The 20853-nt window shown below is 49.2% G+C and overlaps 1 protein-coding gene across 2 annotated transcripts in view; it reads right to left on the minus strand.

Moving 5' to 3' along the window:
• Positions 1-5061: 5061 nt before the first annotated feature.
• JAG1 (jagged canonical Notch ligand 1) overlaps positions 5062-20853 on the minus strand; it is a 36137-nt gene continuing 20345 nt past the window's right edge. Inside the window, exons 6-26 of one of the 2 annotated variants that reach the window (XM_003983784.6) lie at positions 19688-19818; positions 19064-19183; positions 18521-18634; positions 17181-17294; positions 16476-16589; positions 16012-16058; positions 15498-15671; positions 14717-14867; positions 13773-13937; positions 13257-13370; positions 12616-12729; positions 12397-12510; positions 12144-12260; positions 11620-11647; positions 11068-11153; positions 9561-9674; positions 8849-8958; positions 8495-8728; positions 8185-8316; positions 7860-8010; positions 5062-7046 (exon numbers count right to left, since the gene is read on the minus strand). In XM_003983784.6, the coding sequence (XP_003983833.2) occupies positions 6589-7046; positions 7860-8010; positions 8185-8316; positions 8495-8728; positions 8849-8958; positions 9561-9674; positions 11068-11153; positions 11620-11647; positions 12144-12260; positions 12397-12510; positions 12616-12729; positions 13257-13370; positions 13773-13937; positions 14717-14867; positions 15498-15671; positions 16012-16058; positions 16476-16589; positions 17181-17294; positions 18521-18634; positions 19064-19183; positions 19688-19818 (2902 nt within the window). In that variant the 3' untranslated portion in view covers positions 5062-6588. The remainder of the gene's footprint in view (positions 7047-7859; positions 8011-8184; positions 8317-8494; positions 8729-8848; positions 8959-9560; positions 9675-11067; positions 11154-11619; positions 11648-12143; positions 12261-12396; positions 12511-12615; positions 12730-13256; positions 13371-13772; positions 13938-14716; positions 14868-15497; positions 15672-16011; positions 16059-16475; positions 16590-17180; positions 17295-18520; positions 18635-19063; positions 19184-19687; positions 19819-20853) is intronic. The other variant, XM_045053878.1, reaches the window with a different exon arrangement.

Genomic DNA, 20853 nt, shown 5'->3' on the forward strand with positions numbered 1-20853 from the left:
GTGGATGTGGGGGATGCCGGAGGCTGGGGTGAGGCCTTACCCACCCCCTTTGGGCCCCTTCCCACTGGCTTTCCTTTTCCTCTCACTTTTTCCTTAGTTTTGTGCAGACTTGTAGCAGTTTCACATTTGTGCTCTCTCTTTTCTGTTTTGTGCCGATTGTTTTTTTTTAATTAAAAAAAATTTTTTTAATATAATTTATTGTCAAATTGGCTTACATACAACATCCAGTGCTCATCCCAAGTGCCCTCCTCAATGCCCTGATTCCTTTTTAAAAACACTTCCAAAAACCATCCCAGCAAAGCCAGGGACAGCCCCCCTGAGGATATCTGATCGTTACTGTCCTGAACTTGGAGGGTTTATGTTTCTGTCTCCGGGACGGGATTTTTCCAAGGCATTGAGCGTGGGTGCCTCAGCTCAGAGGAAACTTTTGCATAACATGTAGTTCTGGCCTACCCTGACACGACAAACAGGTTACAGATGACTTGTGGGATGAGTTCCTAATCCCTCAGTGGTGGGTGGGGAGAGTGCGGGGGAGTAGGCTTTTTGGGGTGTTGGGTGGAAGAAGGAGAGCTGCCCACAGGCAGTTCTAGGAACTCCCAGATGTGTCTGTGCTGGCCCAGATGCACACTGAAGGTGGTGAACTTAATCACATCCAAGCGACTCGGATTTTAGCACTTTTAAATGCTGAGGTGAGTTTTCCATGAATAACCTGGAAGTAGCCTGCCAAGGGAAGCAGGAGTGTTTAGAGAATGTGGGATGAAGCCTAATTATAATCGCCATCACCTGACATGGGCCAGGGCCCTTCCAGTTCCCTTTCATACACAGAGCAGCACCGATGTCCTGAAGAGTGTAAGATGTGCATGCATGTACATGTGCGTGCATGCGTGTGCTGTGTGCATGTGTGGAGAAGGATGTACTGAGTGGGGCTGTCAGTTTCTGAGCCTCCTTTCCTGCAATTTTATTTTCTAATTCTATGAAGCAGAAACTGAAAAGGAAATCTGAAACTGCCCAAGAACAAAGGGACAGGACTTAGACTGCCTTTGGTTCAGAAAATACCTATTGCTATCAGATTTATAAAGATGTCACTTTCTAGGCAAAGCCTGCAAGAGGGAGACACAGCTCAGATTGATGACAGGGTCTTTGTGGCAGCTCTCTGCAGCCTCCCTTGAGGCTTTGCAGCCTCCTTTTTGTTAATTACTGATGTCCCGATTTTTTACCTTTGAAATTCACACCAAAGGCAAGATCCAGACATAAACCTGGCAAATTCCCAGAAACTGCAGCAACCCAGGCAGCAGGAGCTTAAGGTTCTAGTTCCAGCTGTTGCCAACCCTGTGTGTGTCCTTAGACAAGTCCTTGAACCTCTCTAGACCTCAGTTTCCCCTCCTGGGAAAGTAAGGTGGGTTGGATCCTTTGACAGGTAAGGTCTCCAATTGCATGAATATCCAGTGAGTTCAGAATGAAAGCTTTTCAACTGCACGTTTCTCAGCACTGATGAAAGGAAGCAGCTCTGCACTCTTCATTCAGGTGCAGAGAGGGGGGCCAAGCCATGCAGTTGGCTGAGTAGTCATTAAGAAGCCAGCTGCAAACTTGTATCCCCCTCAGGGACTCTGGAGGAGCCCCACTGGCTCTGCCAGGAGAGCTTCTCTTTAAGACAAAGCTGTTACTTTCATGTTGCTGGCATCTTATTCTGCTCTCCGGATAAGTCAACGCTTGGGTGCCCTGGTGTGGACACTGCAGGGGAAGGTGACGGGATGGGGGTGAGGGGCAGCAGGCAGGCCACAGTTCCAGGTTCTTATTGGTTTCAGAGCCCTTACTCTCCATGTTAATTTTCCTGACTTGGGCATATCACAGGTTAATACCAGACCCATGCATAATGATACATAATTTAAGACTTGTAAAAGCTGCCTAGGACTTGAAAGAAACACTCTCTAAGCCAGGAAGGTTGTGCCTGGCATGCAAGAGCAAGTAATACAGGTAGAATTTATATCAAAAGCAAGGGAGCCGCGCCCTTTTGACACGATCTCAAAGGGTACCGTGCAGGTGTGCCGGCCCCTCTGCTGCCAGACAGCAGTCACCAGGGCCCCACAAGCGTCACCCCCACTTGCCCTTCTGCTTAACAGCCATCGGAAGGCACTTGTTCACAAAGGGAAATTCGTTATTTTTAATAGTCCCAGAAATATCTCATGTATTTGCAGTGATGCAACAAGATTGCCCTAATGATTTCTAACCTTTGTTTTTAAGACTTCTGGGGCCAGAACCCTACAGAACTGCCTTGGGGCACCCTTGTACCTCCAATAACCAAGCTGTCTTTTGGCATTGTTGGAGACTGACATAGCCCAGGCCGGGATGTTTAGCTGCTTGTGGGGTGGAAAAAAAAAATGTCAAGAAAAATAATTGTTGTTTTTGCAAACTATCTATTTAAAAACAGAACCTCAGGAAGCAGATTTCTGTTCCAATGCTAGGATGAATCAGAGCTCACAAAGTATAAATACACATTAGCAGGAGGAGGCTTCCCATAACCCAGTGCTTGTGTGTCTTCCCAGACCAGGAACCTCTGAACTCCCGCTTCTCATTCCCAGTAGAGGCAAGAAAGAGCCGCAGCGGAAATGACAGAACATTGCCCAGCCCAAGATGCAAGCTTCTGTAGGTCTGTGGGACCTTTTTATTCTTTAAAGGCAACTGCTTTTTAGCCTCACACTCACTCACTTTTGGATAGACAGGTGTACACTGTTTAGAAAGGTGGGAAACCTATGCTCTGGTTTCCTTGGCTCTTTGGTACATAGGAAATATTACCAAATAACTTTGCTTTGACTCACTGACCCGTCAGATCAGCCAATAAATATGACCACAACTTGCTCAAGGGGCAGTATAATTATTTTACTTAAAAATGATGTCAGGTGGCAATTTAGCAACAAACTGGCTTCCAGGGTACTTAATTCAGTTTAACAAGGAGGAAAAAACATTGTAATTAACGAAGAGCTTATACTTTAGTACTTTAGTAGAGTTGTTCTTAAATTTTACTATACATATGCCAGAGAAGGGGAGGAGGGGAGAGCTTGTTGAAAATACAGATTCCCTGGCCCCACTGATGACTCTTGCACTGGGCCTGGGAGTCTGCATTGAGAAACCTGCTTGTAAGTTATGCTTCTGATTGTCGCCCAGTCTCACCGGACTTCTAGTCAATTAAGATATACCCACCCACCCCCTTTTCTATTCTGGTTTTACACTGTATAAGTCTAGAATGACAGCACAACCAGCTTCAAGATAATTCCTTCCTAGAGTTTCATGGTATGGTCTAATGCTAGAGTCTGAGTCAGTCAAGTTTCCAGACTAAAAATTCTTTGCCTTCCAGGGTTTGCTTAAAGAAGGTCCAGAACATTCATGGGGAATGGGAAGGTATGGATTCCTTTCTTTTCCACCCTGTCCCCAAGGTAACCAGGGCTCCCTTGTCTGATTACTTCTACCTGGAGAAAGGGGGAAATTGCCCTTTACGATTAAGGTCCTGGCTTTGAGCCATGCCCAGAGGAGCCTGATCTCTGCAGTCTTACTACTGAGAAGACTTCTTAAATGTGAATCTCAAGATCACTTCCCTTCTGGTATAAAGAATGGCAGAGGCTCATTAAACTTTTTTTCTTTCTTGGCACAAAAGCATTTGGCAACTACCCAAGGAATTCTGGGGTCCTGAAAACTCCCAAGTTCACAAACCATCAGAGCAAGGTATTGCTTCAGGATGGTGTTTGAATTCAGCACTGCTAAAGCAGACTGTGTCCTGCCTCATCGAGTCTGTTCCAGAGCCCTTCTCCCTCCCTCTTACCCCACCTTGCAGAAACCAGCCGTCCACCGGCAGAGATCATGGACAGAAAGTATTGCTACACCAGGGCAGGGAGATGTCATGGGAATCCAGCCTCGCCGGTGTCCAGGTCTTTCCAGCTATCTTCCCAGCCAGCCAAAACGCACTGTTCCGGACTCTTACTCCTCATTGCTCACGCAAAGGAAGCCAGGGATATTTTTAAAGCCCGTCGCCCCTTCTTAAACAAGATGCCCATCAGAGAACATAGTTCTTAGCCTGGTAGAAGAAAACTGTTTCCCAAGAATGAAAGAATAACACCACTCTGAAAACCAGAGGTGGGCAGATGGTGTGAATGGTGTGGCGCTGGGGGACAGTTCCAAGGAGGGGAAGCTTTGGAAGCTTCTGGGGAAGCTCGCTAATAAGCAGCAGGAGCTCCTGGCAACTCCACACAGCTACTGAAAGCCATCCACATGCCCTTCACCATGGTTCATCCCTGGCTGCAGAGGTACCAGAGACCAAGCTTCCCCAACCCCACCCGTGATGTAGGGGCAGGGCCATTTTGGCACCAGCAGCCACAGTGAGAACCACCATTCTGTTCTCCCATGTCCTTAATGGGTGGTGATGGCCGACCTTTGGGAGCTCACGAAGGCCAGATATCGGTCACCCTGACGCTGCATGGCCAGGCCACCCAAACACTGCCTGCCTGAGAAAGGTGATGAGTAGATGGCTCTAACTCCAGAAGCTTGTAACTATCACCTCTCATGCAGCTAGGAAACCACCCTGGAGGCATGAGCTTGCAGGGAAGCCACCAGGGTGTGGTCTCGAATGACAGCAGGACGTTAATATTAATCCAAGTAGCCCGGGGCGGGGGGCGGGGGTACTCGAAAGCACTGAATCTCCCTCTTCGTCCCCTAAAACTAATTCCAAGCTTTTTAAAAACGCTTTTAGTGTGGTGGGCCTTTCCCATGAGTGCTCACAAACAATTCACCTTCACACTACAGGCCATTAATCCAGTGGTGTTTATTCAAGCAGTATTCACACTTGCTGTTGAATAACAAGGGAATCAAGGCCCCCTCGAGATGGGGCTCTCACAGCCCTGGCTTCTTTGGCTGAATTCTGTGGCTGACAAGGCTTTAGGTTTTTCCTCCACATCCCCATCAAGCACAGCCTATTGATCACACCCCGTTACCAGAACAGATTTGGTGGGGTGGTGAAGGCACGAGGCAGAGCCCAAGCACCACTCCATCAGCTCAGAAGAGGCCACACTGTTCCAGGTTTCATACAAAAAATTTAATAAATATTACTTTTCAAAATTTATTGCCAGGAACAACACATCAAAGATGCATTTTTATGTTCATAACACTAATAGGACAATACAAAGTATCTTCACGGTCTCAGTGGTGAACCAATGAAATTCCTCTGTTTTATAAGCCTTTTGGGTCTTCAACTTTGTAAATAGCATTTGATTTCCTCACTTAAGGCAGGCAGTGTACTCTATGGCAAATCTAAACAGTGATCTTACTGGACATTTTAAGGTTCAAGTATTCAACTAGCTTATTGGAATACTCCCTAAATGCAGTAGATAACAAAAAAAAAAAAAATCAAATCTACAAGTGGTTCAGTATTAAAAGAATGGTGAAATCAGAATTTACAAAATAAGACTGGTGTACTTCCACCTTCACACAATTGATATTTTTAATGATATTCAACCACTCATATTTTGGCTACGTTAAGTCGGAGCTCAGCGTGTTCCCTTAAACTGCTGTGTAGCCCATCACCTGCCTGTCTCTTTTCAAGTCTAAAGCAGAAAAAAAAAAAAAAAAAAAGGAACCTGTTCTAGACTAATTTTCAAACTGCCTCAGTCAGTCCTTAAAACGTGTTTTAAAGTGATGCTATAGAAGGTGTTTTAAAACATCTGACGTCGTACAAAAAAAGAAAAAAAAAATCCGCCAGTATTCCAGGCACCGAAGGCCATCCTATTGTCTTTTAACTATTTTCAAACACCTTAATTTTGGCTTATAGGCAACACGTAATAAGAAAATAAATTCAAAAAAATAAAGCCATACGCTTACAATGCTATCAAAAACCTTCAATTCTAAACACATACATATAAATAAAAAGGAATGATGTTTTAAGGCTCTTGATTATTAAGTTAATAAATCAAATATACACAGTGATTAATAAAAAAGAATTATTTACATAACTATACAAAATTCTACTTTTGACACATTTTTCCTCTTTAAATTCTTCATTTTACCAGCAATTGCTGACATCAAAGTCCCCCCTCCCCCAACAACAACAAAATACAATAAAAAAAATAAATAATAAACTCATTTGTGATAGTTGCTGTGGTTCTGAGCTGCAAAGGCACTTTCAAATACAGAACTACTTGTACGTCATCATAAAACCAATATACAAAAACAACTCAAGAGTCAATAAATATAAATAAAAACTACAATCCTAAGACTGCATCACCATCGGGACATCTGGCAGAGGTGGAAGCTCAGCCCAGGGGCTGGGCCTTCTCCTGGGAACCTGGTCCGAGAGGGGGCAGCTGCGGGGCCCGTGCACCAGGGCACTCGGGGCTTGTGTTTGCATAGCCGTGAGACGCAGCATGGGGTTCCCCAGCCAACCACAGCAACTACCATTGCCAGTGTAAGCCAGCTTGTCAGAACTTAAATTAACACAGGATTCTAAGTCAACAACAGCCTCAGACTGGAATAGGACATGACCGTTTAAGAACTACAAGCCCCCAGCGCCCTCAGACTCTACCTAGCGGCCACGGTGCCCACCGTCTGCTATACGATGTACTCCATCCGGTTTAAGCTCTGGGCGCTTTCCAGGTCCCTGTTGTCCTGTTTGTTTGTCCAGTTTGGGTGTTTGGCCGGCGTGCCATTGGGGGGCTTCTCTTCTCTGTCTACCAGCGTGTATGCCGGCTGTTTGGCAAACCGGGCTTTCTGCTGGTGCTTGTCCATGTCGTCCTCCTCTACCTCCGAGTTGTGGGTCCTTATTTTCGACATTTTGGAGTTTTTGTTCTCGTAATCCTTGATGGGGACCGTGTTGGCCCCGTGCTTCTCGATGGGGTTTTTGATCTGGTTCAGCTGCTCCCGCACATTGTTGGTGGTGTTGTCCTCAGAGGCCGCACGAGCGTGGCTGCTGGGCTTCCGCCGCTTCCGCACGCACCAGTAGAAGGCTGTCACCAGGCAACAGATCCAGGCCACAGTTAAGACGGAGCTCAGCAGAGGAACCAGGAAATCTGTAAGGCGGGCACAAAACCAATGAACTCTCAAAAAAGAAAAAAAAAAGAAAGCTACCACATGAACAAAAGACTACTGACAGTGGTTCCCCTGTCCTTAGTCCCTACGAGGGGTGCTATGGGGACAAGCCCCTTTTCACAATTACATATTGTCACTTCACAGGTTGAGAAGTACAGGATCCAGGCCCTTGGAGACCCTGACACATTTGTCCCCAGAGACCAGGCACAGCAGCAACTCCTAGAGGCTCCTGACTCCGTGTGGAGAGAGCAGCATCTGGTTCAGTCGAGGGAAGACTGGCTCCTCAGGCAGCTGGTTATAGGGTCCGATTTTCAGAATTACCAGAAACCTGATCTGAGCGTGCAGAGCTCACATGTCCCAGATGCTCATGCACCCTGTTTCTCACCTAGCTACAACAGCTATGGCCAAAAGGGGGGCCTGGATGTCCTGCAGGGCCAACGAGCTGCCTATCAAACCAGTGTTCATGGGACTTAGGCTGAGCTGTCCTATGCCACTAGAATGCCACAGCAGGGTTTGCGTGGCCAGGAGTTTGAGGTGCCTCAGTGCACTCTGCCTTAGAAACAACATGTTCTGCAGAGGTCCCCCCTTTGAGAGCACAGCTTGATGGCAGGGAAAGAAGTCCGGTACTTGGTCATGGCAGCTGGCCTCAGTTTTTTCACCGGTTAAATGGCAGCGGGGGGCGGGGGGGCGCTCCTCGAGACAGGGAACCATCAACTAACAACCCACCTGCTGCTTTTGTTGGATGGTGAGATGAGATCAGTTTGCTCGTCCTCAAAGGGACCGTTCCCACCTACCTGTTCTGTTCTTCACAGGCCGCCTCTGCACTCGCACTTCCGCAACCGCAGCAATAAGCGAGCTATTCCCATCACGTTTGCTAACGAGATCTATGATTTTGTCAGTGATTTCCTTGATAGGGTTTCCATCATCCCGTATGTCTTCAGCAGACTGGAAAAAAGGAGAACGGTCAGATGGAGGGTCAGGGCCGCACTCCACAGTAGGCTTTATTCAAAGTTACTTAAACATGTGAGTCCAGCTTTGCTGTGTTCAGATACTGGCTAACTTAAGTTTGTTAACTACCTTGCAGTCACATAATTAAGTCTGACTGAGTCTTATACTTACAATGGCCACATGTATTTCATTGTTCGCAGAAGGGGAAGGCTCACAAGCTATGTAGATTGAGTATTCGGCGGAAACATTCTTTAAAATATTCAAATTCCTCAATTCACTGCAAATATGCTCCGTGGTAAGGCCCTAGAATCACATTTTAAAAGGACACATGTAAGATACTGGAAGAAAAGGAAAAGGCTGAGGTTTCTTTGGAAGTTAGGAATTTAAGCTAAGGAGAACAAGGTCCTAGCTGGTGACACTCTGCCTTGGAAGCAGCAGACACACCCTTCCATTCCAAAATTAAAAAGTAGTGGTTCCGTACCGGCGACATCATCTCTTTGTTGAAGGTGAATGTGATGTTTGCACAGTTATCCTGGTAGTAGGGGTCAGAAGTGCACTTGGTCTTCACGGGCTGGAGACTGGAAGACCGACACTCACCCACACCCGTGCAGGGGCGGACAAAACACTGGTCATCCAGGATAGGGATGCAGCTTTGCCCACTGGGGCACTCACTGTGCCCTTTGTGGAGCAAGCAAGGTCGAGGGCCACACCAGACCTGGAGGGGTGGGGAGGGAGAGAGAGAGAGAGAGAGAGAGAGAGGGAGCAGGCGGCTCAGGACAAACACCCAATGGCAACTCCAGGATGCAGGTGATCTGTGGCATCCCCCACACCGTACCTTCGAGCAGGCGATCCTTCCATTCAGGCACTGGCATGTATTGCAGTCATCGTCCCACTTGGCCCCGTCTGGGATCACACTCCCCATGGTGATACAAGGTCTCCCTGAAACTGAAATGCAGGAATGCAGGAGTCCAAGGGGTTTCCTTTTCTATAGACTGTTCTCTCCACTTTTCACTCCCTCCCTGTTAGGGAAGGAATTACATCTGTGCCCTCTGCCATGGGACAACAGTTAACCCCCCATCAAAGGGCAGGTGTTCTTCCCTCTCCTGCTGCCTTTGCACGTGGCATTGTGACCTCCTTGGGCCACTGCAGCATTACTGGATGTGATGGGAGCTAAGTCTCTCATGGTTGAGCTTGGATTTTTTCAGGCCTGCCATTTGCCAGATATGGCTGGTCCAAGGAGGGTGAGGAAACACAGAATAGACCTGAACCCACCCTGCAACACATTATCACCCTGCCTGCCCCGCATGCCCACGATCAATACAAACAAATGCCTGCTCTAAGCCACACATTGGGGGATGGTCTGTCACACAACATAACTACGTAATTGCCCAGGAGTTGACTAAAAACGGCTACCCTGTTTGTAGGGGACCCCTTAAGTTTCCCCTTCCCTGAGGCCCCCTCTGCATATCCCCCCTCTGTGTTCTCTTCCTGAGCACAGTGCCTGCTCACCCCATAAGACGCAGCCAGCTGCGGCCTGACCCACATACCTTCTTGGCACTTGGCACCACTGTGCCCTGGGGGACAGACACACTGGTAGCCATTGATCTCATCCACACAGGTTGCCCCAAAGGCACAGGGTGAAGACTGGCATTCGTTGATGTCTAGGAGAAACACAGTTCAAGTTTAGGCTCCAATGGGAAGCAATAATGGTTTTCTAAGTTTTTTACTGACCTAACATACAGATAGAAAAGCATATAAACCCAAGTATAAGCTTGATGAATTATCATGTAACCAGCACCCAAATAAACTGATCATCAGTACCCCAAAAAACTCCACCAGTCACTGCCCCACAAAGATCACCATTAGCCTGACTTAGCTGAAAATCGTTTCAGATCAGTTTTTTGTTTTTTTTTTTTCCTTAAGGTTTATTGTTGTGGGTTTTTTGGTTTTTTTTTTTTTTTTTTTTTGTTTTTTTTTTTTAGAGAAACAGAGCACGAGTGCAGGAGAGGCAGAGAAAGAGGGAGGCACAGAATCTGAAGCAGGCTCCGGGCTCTGAGCTGTCAGCACAGACCCTGACACAAGGCTCAAACGTACAGACTGCGACATCATGACCTGAGCCAAAGTCGGATGCTTAACCGACTGAGCCACCCAGGCACCCCAGGAGGCCACAATTTTTAGTTCTTTTTTATCAGATAGTAAAAGAGCAAGGGCTGGCAAAGTTCTTGAAAAGGGTCAAATATTTTAAGCTTTGCAGGCCATGTGAGTTCTGTCTTGACTACTCAATTCTGTTATAGCATGAAAGCAGCTTGAGACAGTATATAAATAGGTGAGTGTGGCTGTGTGCCAATAAAACTATTTACAAAAACAAGCAGTGGGCCCCGACCATAGTTTGCCAGCACAACTTAGAAACGTGCAGTAGACCAAATGTACCCTTATTTAGTGAAGACCAGTCAGTCCCAGACTTGGTGATCTCCAGCACTAGTGAAATTTCAAATAGTTTGGGTATGAAAACAAAAAAAAAAACATCACTTTTTTTTGGGGGGGGAGGGAGGGAGGAAAAAAAAGGCTTATAAAAAAGTAGGAAAAGGCTCAAAATAAAGCAACATCAAAAGCACCCTGACAAACTTCATTGCCCATCTCCCATTTTAATCATGTCACCAAGGCATGACCTTGAGAAACCACAACCCTCATCCCTTCTACTGCCCTTAGCTCCGTCCTCTGTGGGTAATGTCCACTGGCTCATAATTTTAGGGTAGTCCTGGGAAAAAGCACCCTCTTCCTTTAAGGCCTCAGAATAGATTAATGGTCAGATTCTGTGGCTTGTACCGCCTCCCCTAGAAGGGGGTTGTGCCACCCGGGGAAGGACCAGCAGATACCTGCAAATTTCCAGCCAGAGCTATCTTAATCCCAGCTGGAGGTGGGAGGCCACTTGCCTATCAGGGCTACTTAAAGGGAGCAGTGACCTTAATTGTTTTCAAGACTGAAAGTACAGGCCAAGGGCTGGTGTTGGGGGAAAGAAAGCCACTAGGGAAACCAACTAGGGCTGCTCCTTACTTATTCTGCAGTCAGGTCCAGCAAAGCCTGGGGCACACTCACACCGGTACCAGTTGTCTCCATCCACACACGTGCCACTGTTGTAACTGAGAAGGAAAGCAAAGGCCACTCAGTAACCAGCCTACCGATCCAAGACTCCACCAGCTAACCTCAGGTAGCTGTACCAATTACATTCAGTGGCTCCCACCCTTGGCCACCCTCGCCACTACTTGGGGAACTTTAAAAATACTGATGCCGGGGTCCCACCCCTGGAGAGTCTAATTTCAGTCTCCCTTGCAGTCCAGGCATTGAGACTTATAAAAACTGCCCAGGTGATTCTCATGCACAGCCAAGGTTGAGAATCACTGCTCCAAAAGAAGGCACAACCTGGCTAACTAAAGTGTGGTCCAGACCAGCAGGATGAGCAGCACCTGGGAGCTTGTTTGACAGGCAGGGTCTGCGGCCCCACCCCAGACCTCCTGTATCAGAACCTGCATTTTAGACAAGATCCCTAGGTGATGCCCATGCACACTACAGCCAACAAGCGCTGGCTTAAAAGGTGGCCATGCTTACCAGGGGTGAGGACTGCAGTCATTGGTATCTGCAAAGTAAAAAAGACAACTTAATAGTAAGGCCTTCACCAGGCAAAGCAGTTTTAAGCTTAAGGAGAAACACCACTGATCTCCATAATACCCATATGATAGACCTATAGTTAACACCAACAAAATGCGCTTAAGACCTCTGCTCAATTGGAACCAGGCCTGCAACACACTTTGTTCCATGTGCCGTGGGACACTGCACAGGAAGAGGCCCCGGTCAGGGCGGGAAGGGGGCTGTGAGAATGGAAGGAGACAGGCTGCTGGTCAGACCCACGCTGGGAAGCGAGACACCATCTGTCTCCACTTATCTCAACGGCGACTTTCTCATGCCCAGGTCAGGGCTGCAGCCCATCAAGTGCATTAGAACAGACCCAGGTGATGCAGAAGCAGACATCAAACAGCTCTGCTTCTGGTTTCCATCTCGAGTCCCCAAGGGTGTCAGGATGTGCTCCTGCAGCCCTCGGAGAGTTCAAGGCGGGTGGGGCAGGGGACACTCACTCTGAGTACAGATGGGCCCCTCCCAGCCTTCTTTGCAGACACACGTGAAGGAGTCGCCGTTGACCACACAGGTGCCCCCGTTATGGCAAGGGTTGGGCAGGCAACTACTGTTTCGGGCTACGAGACAAGAACAGACAGGACCACCCTCCCTGAGGATCCGAAAACAGTCTGGAGAGGCCAGAACCAGACCCGCCAGGGAAAGTCACAAGTGCCCAGATGGCCGTGGCAAACCCCATGTGAGGCAGAAAACTACCTATGTTGCAGGTCGTCCCTTCCCAGCCTCCAGGACACATGCACTTGAAAGCATCCCCTTCGTCATAGCAGGTGCCACCGTTGTTGCACGTGGCCTCATCACACTGGCTGTCACCTGGAGGAGGAGGATCTCAGCTTGAGCCCCTGGCCAGCCCCTCCTCGCAGAAGACGGAGGGTGGGAGGGGTCGCAGAGATGGGGCCCTAGTCAGCTACCACTTACGTGAGTGGCATGTCTTTCCTTTCCACCCGTTTTTACAGTCACAGTAAAAGTCGTTGACAAGGTCACGACACGAGCCCCCATTGTGGCAGGGATTCTGGCTGCAGTCGTTAATGTCTAGAATCAAAGAGGAGACACCCAGCTGAAGATGCTTCCAGGACCATGCCCACCCAGCATGTAAGAGCCGCACCCTTGCTATGGTGATGGCTACCTCCACCCAATGCTCTCCACTCCAAGGTCCAAGACCAGCTGAGCCATCCCAGGACATAAACACCTTCACTGCTTTCTAAGAGTGGGTTATTTCTAACACCACGAGGTGGCAAGACAGGGGCAGGCTTCTGTCACTCCCGTGGAAATTAAAATCAGGACAGGTACCAGTTACAGTCAAAACAAAAGGAAGATTACTGTCTCTGCAAGTGGGGTATTTATCCTAATCACAGCCCGATTCTCTAGCTCCTCAGCTGCTGTTCCTTCCGGTTGGCTGTCTTCAGCATTCAACAGGACACAGGCAGTGCTATGCCATGACAAGAACTATGGGGGTCTTGTGGTTGGTCAGGCTCCCATTAAAAAGAAAAGCCTCCCGTGAAGACTCCTCTCACCCCAGCATCCCAGAGCTGTCTGGCCCATGAAGACCACAGACTCACTGGTTTCACAGTAGGCCCCCTCCCAGCCGTCACTACAGATGCACTTGTAGGAGTTGACACCATCGATGCAAGTACCGCCATTTTTACAGGGGTTGCTCTCGCAGTCATTAATGTCTGTGAAGGGAAGGTGAAGAAGCTGGTAAATAAAGGCCAACTAGTGCCATAGCTAGGCACTGGTCCAAAGGCTGCCCCCTGAGAAAACGAGGTGCCAGGTGGCACCAGAGGATGCCTTGTCTGTTTTATTTAATGCCTCATAAGCTAAGCTACTTGGAGGGAGTAGAGAAGAAACTCAGCGGGACCACCCAAACTAGTCAGATTCCAGAATATTCTAACATAAACGATCTGAAGGGTCAGAGGCGTCAGTGATCTTATAAACACAACTCTGTCTTAGGTCCTAGATCTAATAGTAAACTTTCACTGGTCTCAACTGAAACGATTCAATCTCAAATGCTTCCTGAGCTGAGCAGAGAGGCAGGGTGGGGGTACCGTGCCCCATTCCCCAAAGAGGGGTCTTACTTTCATGGCAGTACGTTCCAGTGAAGCCTTTGTTACAGTCGCAGGTGAATTTGCCTCCCGACTGACTCTTGCACTTCCCGTGGGGACCACAGACGTTCGAGGAAATATACCGCACCCCCTCAGGCGTGTCATTGGAAGCCATGGCCACAGTGCAGCTGTCAATCACTAGAAGACACACTTGGGATCAGATCACGGCCGCGGACCCATAAGACACGGCATTCCCAAGGCAAGGACCCACGCCAAGCCTGCTTTCCTAGAGACAGGCACCCCTTGGCTAATGAGGGGAATAAGTCAAGAGGCACCTCGAGGGCCAAGACTCTGGCAACGTGCCAGGTCACACTGACAGGCAAAGCGGAGACTCCAGGCAGTCAAGTGTTTTTTGTTTGTTTTTTAAGGCATTTTCTCCGTAGGTGGCTAAGAAGCCTACGTGTTGTCTGTGGGCCCCTCTCATCCTACCTTTGACATCTGTTTGACAGAAGCTTACTAAAGGAGAAAGAGCCAGCTTTCCTTCCTATTTAATCACACTAAAGCCAGCAAAGAACAGAGAACCTGAAGACTGTGCTACCTCCTACAACAGCCACAGGACATTGGCGGCTATTTAAATTTAAATGAATTGAAATTCAGGAAAATAATCAGTTTCTAGGCCTGGGAGTCACACTAAAAGCTACCCTCCCTGACAGTCCACTGCTGCAGAAAGGTCTTCTGGCAGCACTGCTCTGAGGAATGTCTCAGGGTTGCAAATCCGCCCACCCCGGAACAGGACATGGCTGTCCCACTGGCGGGCCTGAGTGGATTGTTCCCACATGTTCTGGCTTCCCCCAGCCATCAGGTTAGGGGGTTTCAATCTCAGCTACACAGCTTCTGAAACTATTGAGGGGAACTGGCAAATGGGGAAAGAGGACTGAGCCCTGGAGACGAGCCAGGGCCGCAGGTGGGGGAGGTACCTTCACAGGGAGTCGTGCGGCAGTGATCTTTAAGGTGGGAGCAATTCTTGCCTTCGTAGTCCTCAGGACATTTGCAGAAATAGTCGCTGGCGCGGTTGTAGCACTGGGCACCGTGCTGGCAGGGATTGGGTTCACAATAATCGATGTCCAGCTGCAAGGACCAGGAGCAGAGGAGGGGGAAAAGAAACAAAGGCGTGACTATAAGTGCTCAGGGGCAGCGAATCCTGGAATCTGACCCTTTTACCTGCTTCCATGAGCAGAATGCTCTACGTAATATACAGTTGTGTCCTAGAGACTGTCCAGATATGCATGGGGAAAACAGGGCAGAGTGGGAGAGCATGGAGTCAGGGGCACCAAGTCAAATCGACAGGCTGCTGACACTACGAAGGAAACCACTCCTCCGTGTCCTTCCACCTGCATTTGCCTAGCAAAAGTCCCTAGTCCCTGGATGGCAACTACAGAGTCAGGAGGGGAACAGGAAAGAAGAGGAAAGGGAAGGGAAAGGACAAACACAAGGAGGAGGAGGGCTGGGGGGGGGGGGGGAGGGGATGGGGGGAAGAGAGGATGGGGGAGGGGAGGAGGAAGAAGGGGGGAACCAAGGGAGGAAGAGGGGAGAGGAGGTGGGGAGGGGGAAAGAGGAGGAGGAGAAGGGGGAGGGGAAAGAAGGGGAAGACAGATGGAGGAAGAGGGGAAGGGGGGGTGGAGAGGAGAGGGCAGAGAGAGGAGGCAGAGGGAGTTCTGCTGTAGAAACTTGGCCTGTGGAGGTTCTAGCATAGCTCACCTGACAGAGGTTTCCAGAGAAACCAGTGGGACACAGACACTGGAATCTGTTGATTTCATTCTGACAGTGACCCCCATTCAAACAGGGGTTGCTGGCGCATTCATCGATGTCTCTCTCACAGTGATCGCCTGCATAGCCAGGTGGACAGATACAGCGATAACCATTAACCAAATCCTGGAAGAGGAAGAAGGAGGGGGGAGAAACACATGCTTTTTTCTATGTATTCCACAAACACGGGGCTTCAGCGGTCTAGCATGACTGCTGCCGTTCCACGGATTCACTGAAATCACCAAATGCCAAGCCTCCCGAAATGCTGAAGGGGAATTTCTACATGCATGCCTTCAAGATGGCTCCCAGGAGGCTGGGGGTAACACAAGCCCAAGTGAAACTTCCAGAGAATCACTTTTCACCTGCATTTTTAAATCCCTGAGGGACAGAGCTCTCCCAGGGTCACATAAATCTCACAGACTTGGGTCAATCATTAAGGTTTTCATTTAAGCAAAGATTTACATACCCGACAGGAGGCGTCATTCTGACACTGGCCAAGGCAGTCATTAATATCTAAAAAATAAACAAGTCCTCGTATTAAAGAGGCAATTTACATTGAAACTAGGCTTAATTGAAAAGTGCTCTCCGCTCAGGACAGATAAAAGCCTCAAATCAGATTTCCTGTGTGCTTCCCCCTGACAGAAGGTTATTACACTGGGTGGGAACCCTCCCTAATTCCTCCAGAATGAGCGAGTGAAACTTCACATCATTGTTTTAGCCACCTTATCAGAATATGGCTGTTTTACTGGCTAATGAGCCTGATAAAGTGTATGTTTTCATTTCTGCACTGATCACTCCCTCTCCAAAAACATTCCCACTCAGGTTTTCCTTTTATCACTCAAGTCTTAGCACTGGAGCCAATGTCCAGGCTGACAAAGCCTTCAATACCCAAGTTTCACAAAAATCAAAATCGAAACAAAAGGTACTCACTTATGTCACAATTCTGACCCGTCCAGCCTGGAAGGCAATCACAGTAGTAGCTGGCAATCAGATTCTTACAGGATTTGGCATTTACACAAGGTTTGGCCTCGCACTCATTTGCATCTGAAAGAAAACGCGGAGGGGTAGTGAGAAATGGAGATTTACCCCCCCTTCCCCCACCTCCCCCAAAACACCCTAGCAATAGTTTGCCTCCAATAGGAGACATGCTAATAACCTAAATCCCAGATACTAGGTTCCCGCTATTTTGAGCAGCTGATCCCTCTCCCTAGCCATTATCCAATAAGGTATGCTAATTGATAACTTTCAGGCTGCTGGTTAACAACTGGCCCCCAGCCGGAAGAGCAGAAAGCCACCAGGCATTGCTGTATAACACTCCACGCAGCCTAGTTGCTGGGATTTAAATGTGGCAGCAAGAATGCAGACAGCTCATTCCTCATGAGACCATCCCCGTTTGGAACCCAGCTGAACACTCCTCGGACAGACGATTGACATGGTTCAAGGGATCCCACGACTTTCCCACAGGGCCTAAAAGAGCTAGGCCATCTGCATTCGAGTTCTCTCTCCCAGGCCCGCCGGACTCTTGACAATAAATTACTTTTTAGTAGGATGGTGTGCAAACTCACACCACCACAGGCTCATCTTCTATAACAGCTCTGATCATCAAAGCTAACCTCGGTACAGCAATTTCCTTACCTAACTGGCACGTTTTGCCAGTCCACTGGGGCGGGCACACACACTTGAATCCATTAACCAAGTCCTGGCAGGTACCCCCATGGGAACAGTTATTTGGAGAACAGTCATCAATGTCTGTGGGACAAAAGGGAAAAAAGAGCTGGCATTTTAATCTCAGTCTGTTTGACAATTAGATAATTTAACGCCAACCCTTACACGAGGGGCCTTCACTTAAGAGCCAGACACCTGCTAGAAGTGACCGCTATGACGATAAGGCCTGATTTTAGCTTTAAATCCTCCAGTGCCCCAGTTCATTTAATCCCCAACCTAAGCAGCAGGGAGAGCCAGCTGGATCCCCAGAGCATCAACCCATGGGTAACATGGCTCATCTAGCTCTGCCTACTCCTTATTTTTAAAGGAAAGTTCCAGCATGGCTCAGGGGTAGCTAAGAAGTAGTAAGGAAAAAGAACTCTTCTTTACTGGTAGAAAACATTATTCTTACTTGCTCACAGAGTTTTCCCAAAATTCCATACCTGGGGTCTACATCCCACCCCACACCCTCTACACTGGACTATATACAGTGGCCTCTTCATTCACCTACTACCCATTTCTGAAGTACCAGGCTTTCTCTGGGAATTAGGTCATCGGCTCCTCACAACCCTAAGAGATGGGAATTGCTACTGTCTCCTTTAAACAGGGCACCGGGAGGTAAAGACCGGCCCTACGAGAGGCAGGCAGGCGCCACAGTGCCAGCCCAGGTGATCCGACCCCAGAACCCACATTCTCGACTGTGCGTGCTGCACTCAGGGTGCTGAGCACAGTGGTTCTCAGGCCTGGCCGCACCTCAGAAACCCAGGTGCTTGTTACAAAATGTGGACTCCCCAATTCCAAAGGGAAACTGTGGGAAGGTCCCATCTGCATTGTCCGGCACCCAGGTGGTCCTGACGTGCAGCCAGGCCTTGCAGCCACAACAACCCTGTAGCCCAGGTCTCTCTTTGGGGGCCACCTGCACCCATGATGAAATCCAGGAGTGACAGCCTCCCCCACGGGCAGCCTCTCCATGGCTGCAGGAACCAGAACCAGAACTTGATTTGGAGGAGGCAGAGCTCCAGGGAGCACATGCAAAGGATGGAGGTCTCCCATGGAGAAGGCTCTTCAGTAGCAGACACACGTGCTAACTTAGCGCAGGAGGATGAGGGTGCAGCGCAAAGGCCGGAGAAGCCCCAGCCAGACTCCCCACCAGACCATTGGCAGAATCCACCCCTTCCCACTGAGATCTGACCTTGAACCAAGCCCAGGCGCCTGCCCCCAACCCCGTATCTGATCCTTCGGAAAAGACACAGGCCACAACCCAGACTTACTCGTGGAACACGTGGGGCCCGTCCAGCCCGGGGAACACTCACACTCAAACCCCAGCGAGGTCTCCCGGCAGCTGCCCCTGTTGTGGCAGGGGTCAGACAGGCAGGCGTGCTCCGCTGCGAAAACCAGGAGGGCAGTCAGCAAGGGGCTCCCGCTTGTCGCTACCTACGTCCTCTCCCCGCCGCCAAGTCCCACGCCTGGGCCACCAGCTCAAGCTCACTTCGAAAAAATGAAAGCAAGCATGTGCTATAAGCCCACTGTGTCTACAGGAGACAGGAAGTCCTCTTTCTAAGTGTCTCCAGTCACATTCCAGGGCATCTGTGAGCCGGGTAGCCGCATGGCCAACACCCCACCCCCCACGCTAGCCAGCATCATCACAAACACTGGCGCTGCTCAAAGGAACTTTCAAAGACCCACAGAACTGCTGAGACAACCAGTCTTCACTCTGGAGGGTATTTTCATCTTTTTACGTGTCCTTAAGCGTGTTGTTATTTTTTTCTCAAGCTGAGGGTAGGGAGGGGTCTCATCCTGCCTGGGCCACTTACCGATTTCACAGTTGGGTCCTGAATACCCCTCAGGGCAGGAACACTGATACTTGTCAGGACCTGTGTTGCTGCAAGTTCCCCCATTGAGACAGGGCTGGTGAGTCCCACAGTAGTTGAGATCTGCCAGAAAGACCCCAGGATGGGAGCAGCTCAGAGAAGACCATACAGGCTGCTAACCTGCCATGTTTCTAGCTGCACCCCTTCCCCCACCCCGTTTCTGTTTCAAAAAATAAATCCTGAAGGGGCACCTGGGTCGCTCAGTCAGTTAAGCATCTGACTTTGGCCCAGGTCGTGATCTCAGTTTGTGGGTTCACATCAGGCTCTGTGCTGACAGCTCAGAGCCTGTAGCCTGGTTCAGATTCTGTGTCTCCCTTTCTCTCTGCCCCTCCCCCACTCGTGCTTTCTTTCAAAAATAAACATTAAAAAATAAAAATAAAAAAATAAAACCAGAAAAAAATACCGCCAACCCCAGCACTAAAAGCAAATTCAAATTCAGAATTAAAAGTCCCTGCCAATAAAAATAAACAAAAGTAAAAAACTTGATTCTGGCTGCCCCACCCCTTAAGTCTTCCTGTGCCCAAGGCCCCCCGTCCTGCCCCAAGATCCAGTCACCAAGGGCCCTACCTTTGTCGCAGAGCTGGCCGCCCCAGTTGGTCTCACAGAGGCACTGCCAGGGCTCGTTACAGGTGCCATGGACGCACCCCGGGTGCGGGATGCACTTGTCACAGTACAGGCCCTGCCAGCCATACTGGCACCTGGAGACAGACAGCACACTCTGCTTTAGTCCTTGGAACATTTGGGGAGCGCAACGTCATTTAAAAGCAAGGCTAAGAAGTCCAGGCCTTTCCTGTCTTGTTTCATTTTGGGGGATAGGACAGTTGACTCTCAAGGTTTACGCGGGGGCTCCGTCTAAATAAACATTTTCAGTAGTTGGGCCAAGGTCCCCTCCCAGGCGACTCCCTACAAAAGCAGGGCTGTCTGGGGAGAGGCCGGCGGGGGCTGCCCTCACAAAGCCACTCTCTTCTCAGGCTCACAAGGCTGTGCAAGGGTGGGGGCATGGAATAAATCAAGACCCCGCTGGCTACGGAGGCGAAGGAAGGACTCTCGGGTGACAATAGCCATGTGAAAGTCTTCCTAAACGCGGCACTGCTGGCAGCTTTTACACAGCGGCCAGGCTCTTTGTCTAAACAGCAAGTCACGACCCCAGCGCGCAAAAATGCAACAAGACACCCCAGTGAGGCAGGAAGCTGCCTCCCGATGAGGCTTTAGGAAATCACACAAGGGGGGGTGGGGAAGGGGGCACCCTCCTCTGGCAAAGAGGTGGCTGAGATCTCGGAACCCACTTTTGCAGGAGGGTGAGGGAGGCAACAGCACTTGGAACCAATCCCATGGATAATTTACGACCCACTACCGGAGCTGCTTAGGCTAATTCATTTTATAGTTATTTCTCACTTTGCAAAAAGAAAAAAAGGTCAACCCAGTTTATCAAGTATTGGGGAACAGAGTCGAGTTTCCTTTATAAGCGCCTCATTAATCAGACTCTTCGGAGGCCAAATGGTGCCTTTGATCCCCAAACAAAAACACAAACATAAACCTTCACCTGGGGTGGAGGAGGGGCAGGGTCTCAGCCACCAGCCCCTCAAGTTTCAAGCCCTCGGAAACTTTAACTGCCTTCTCAAAACTCAAGCTGTGACAAACAGGAGGGGCCCCTGGAAAGCCTGGTGAAGGTGGGGTGAACTTGGTACAGGGATGGGCAGAGTATTTCTATAACAGGACCTGGGAAAAGCTGA

This window comes from Felis catus, chromosome A3, assembly GCF_018350175.1.
Source record: "Felis catus isolate Fca126 chromosome A3, F.catus_Fca126_mat1.0, whole genome shotgun sequence".
NCBI classification, from domain to species: Eukaryota; Metazoa; Chordata; class Mammalia; order Carnivora; family Felidae; genus Felis; species Felis catus.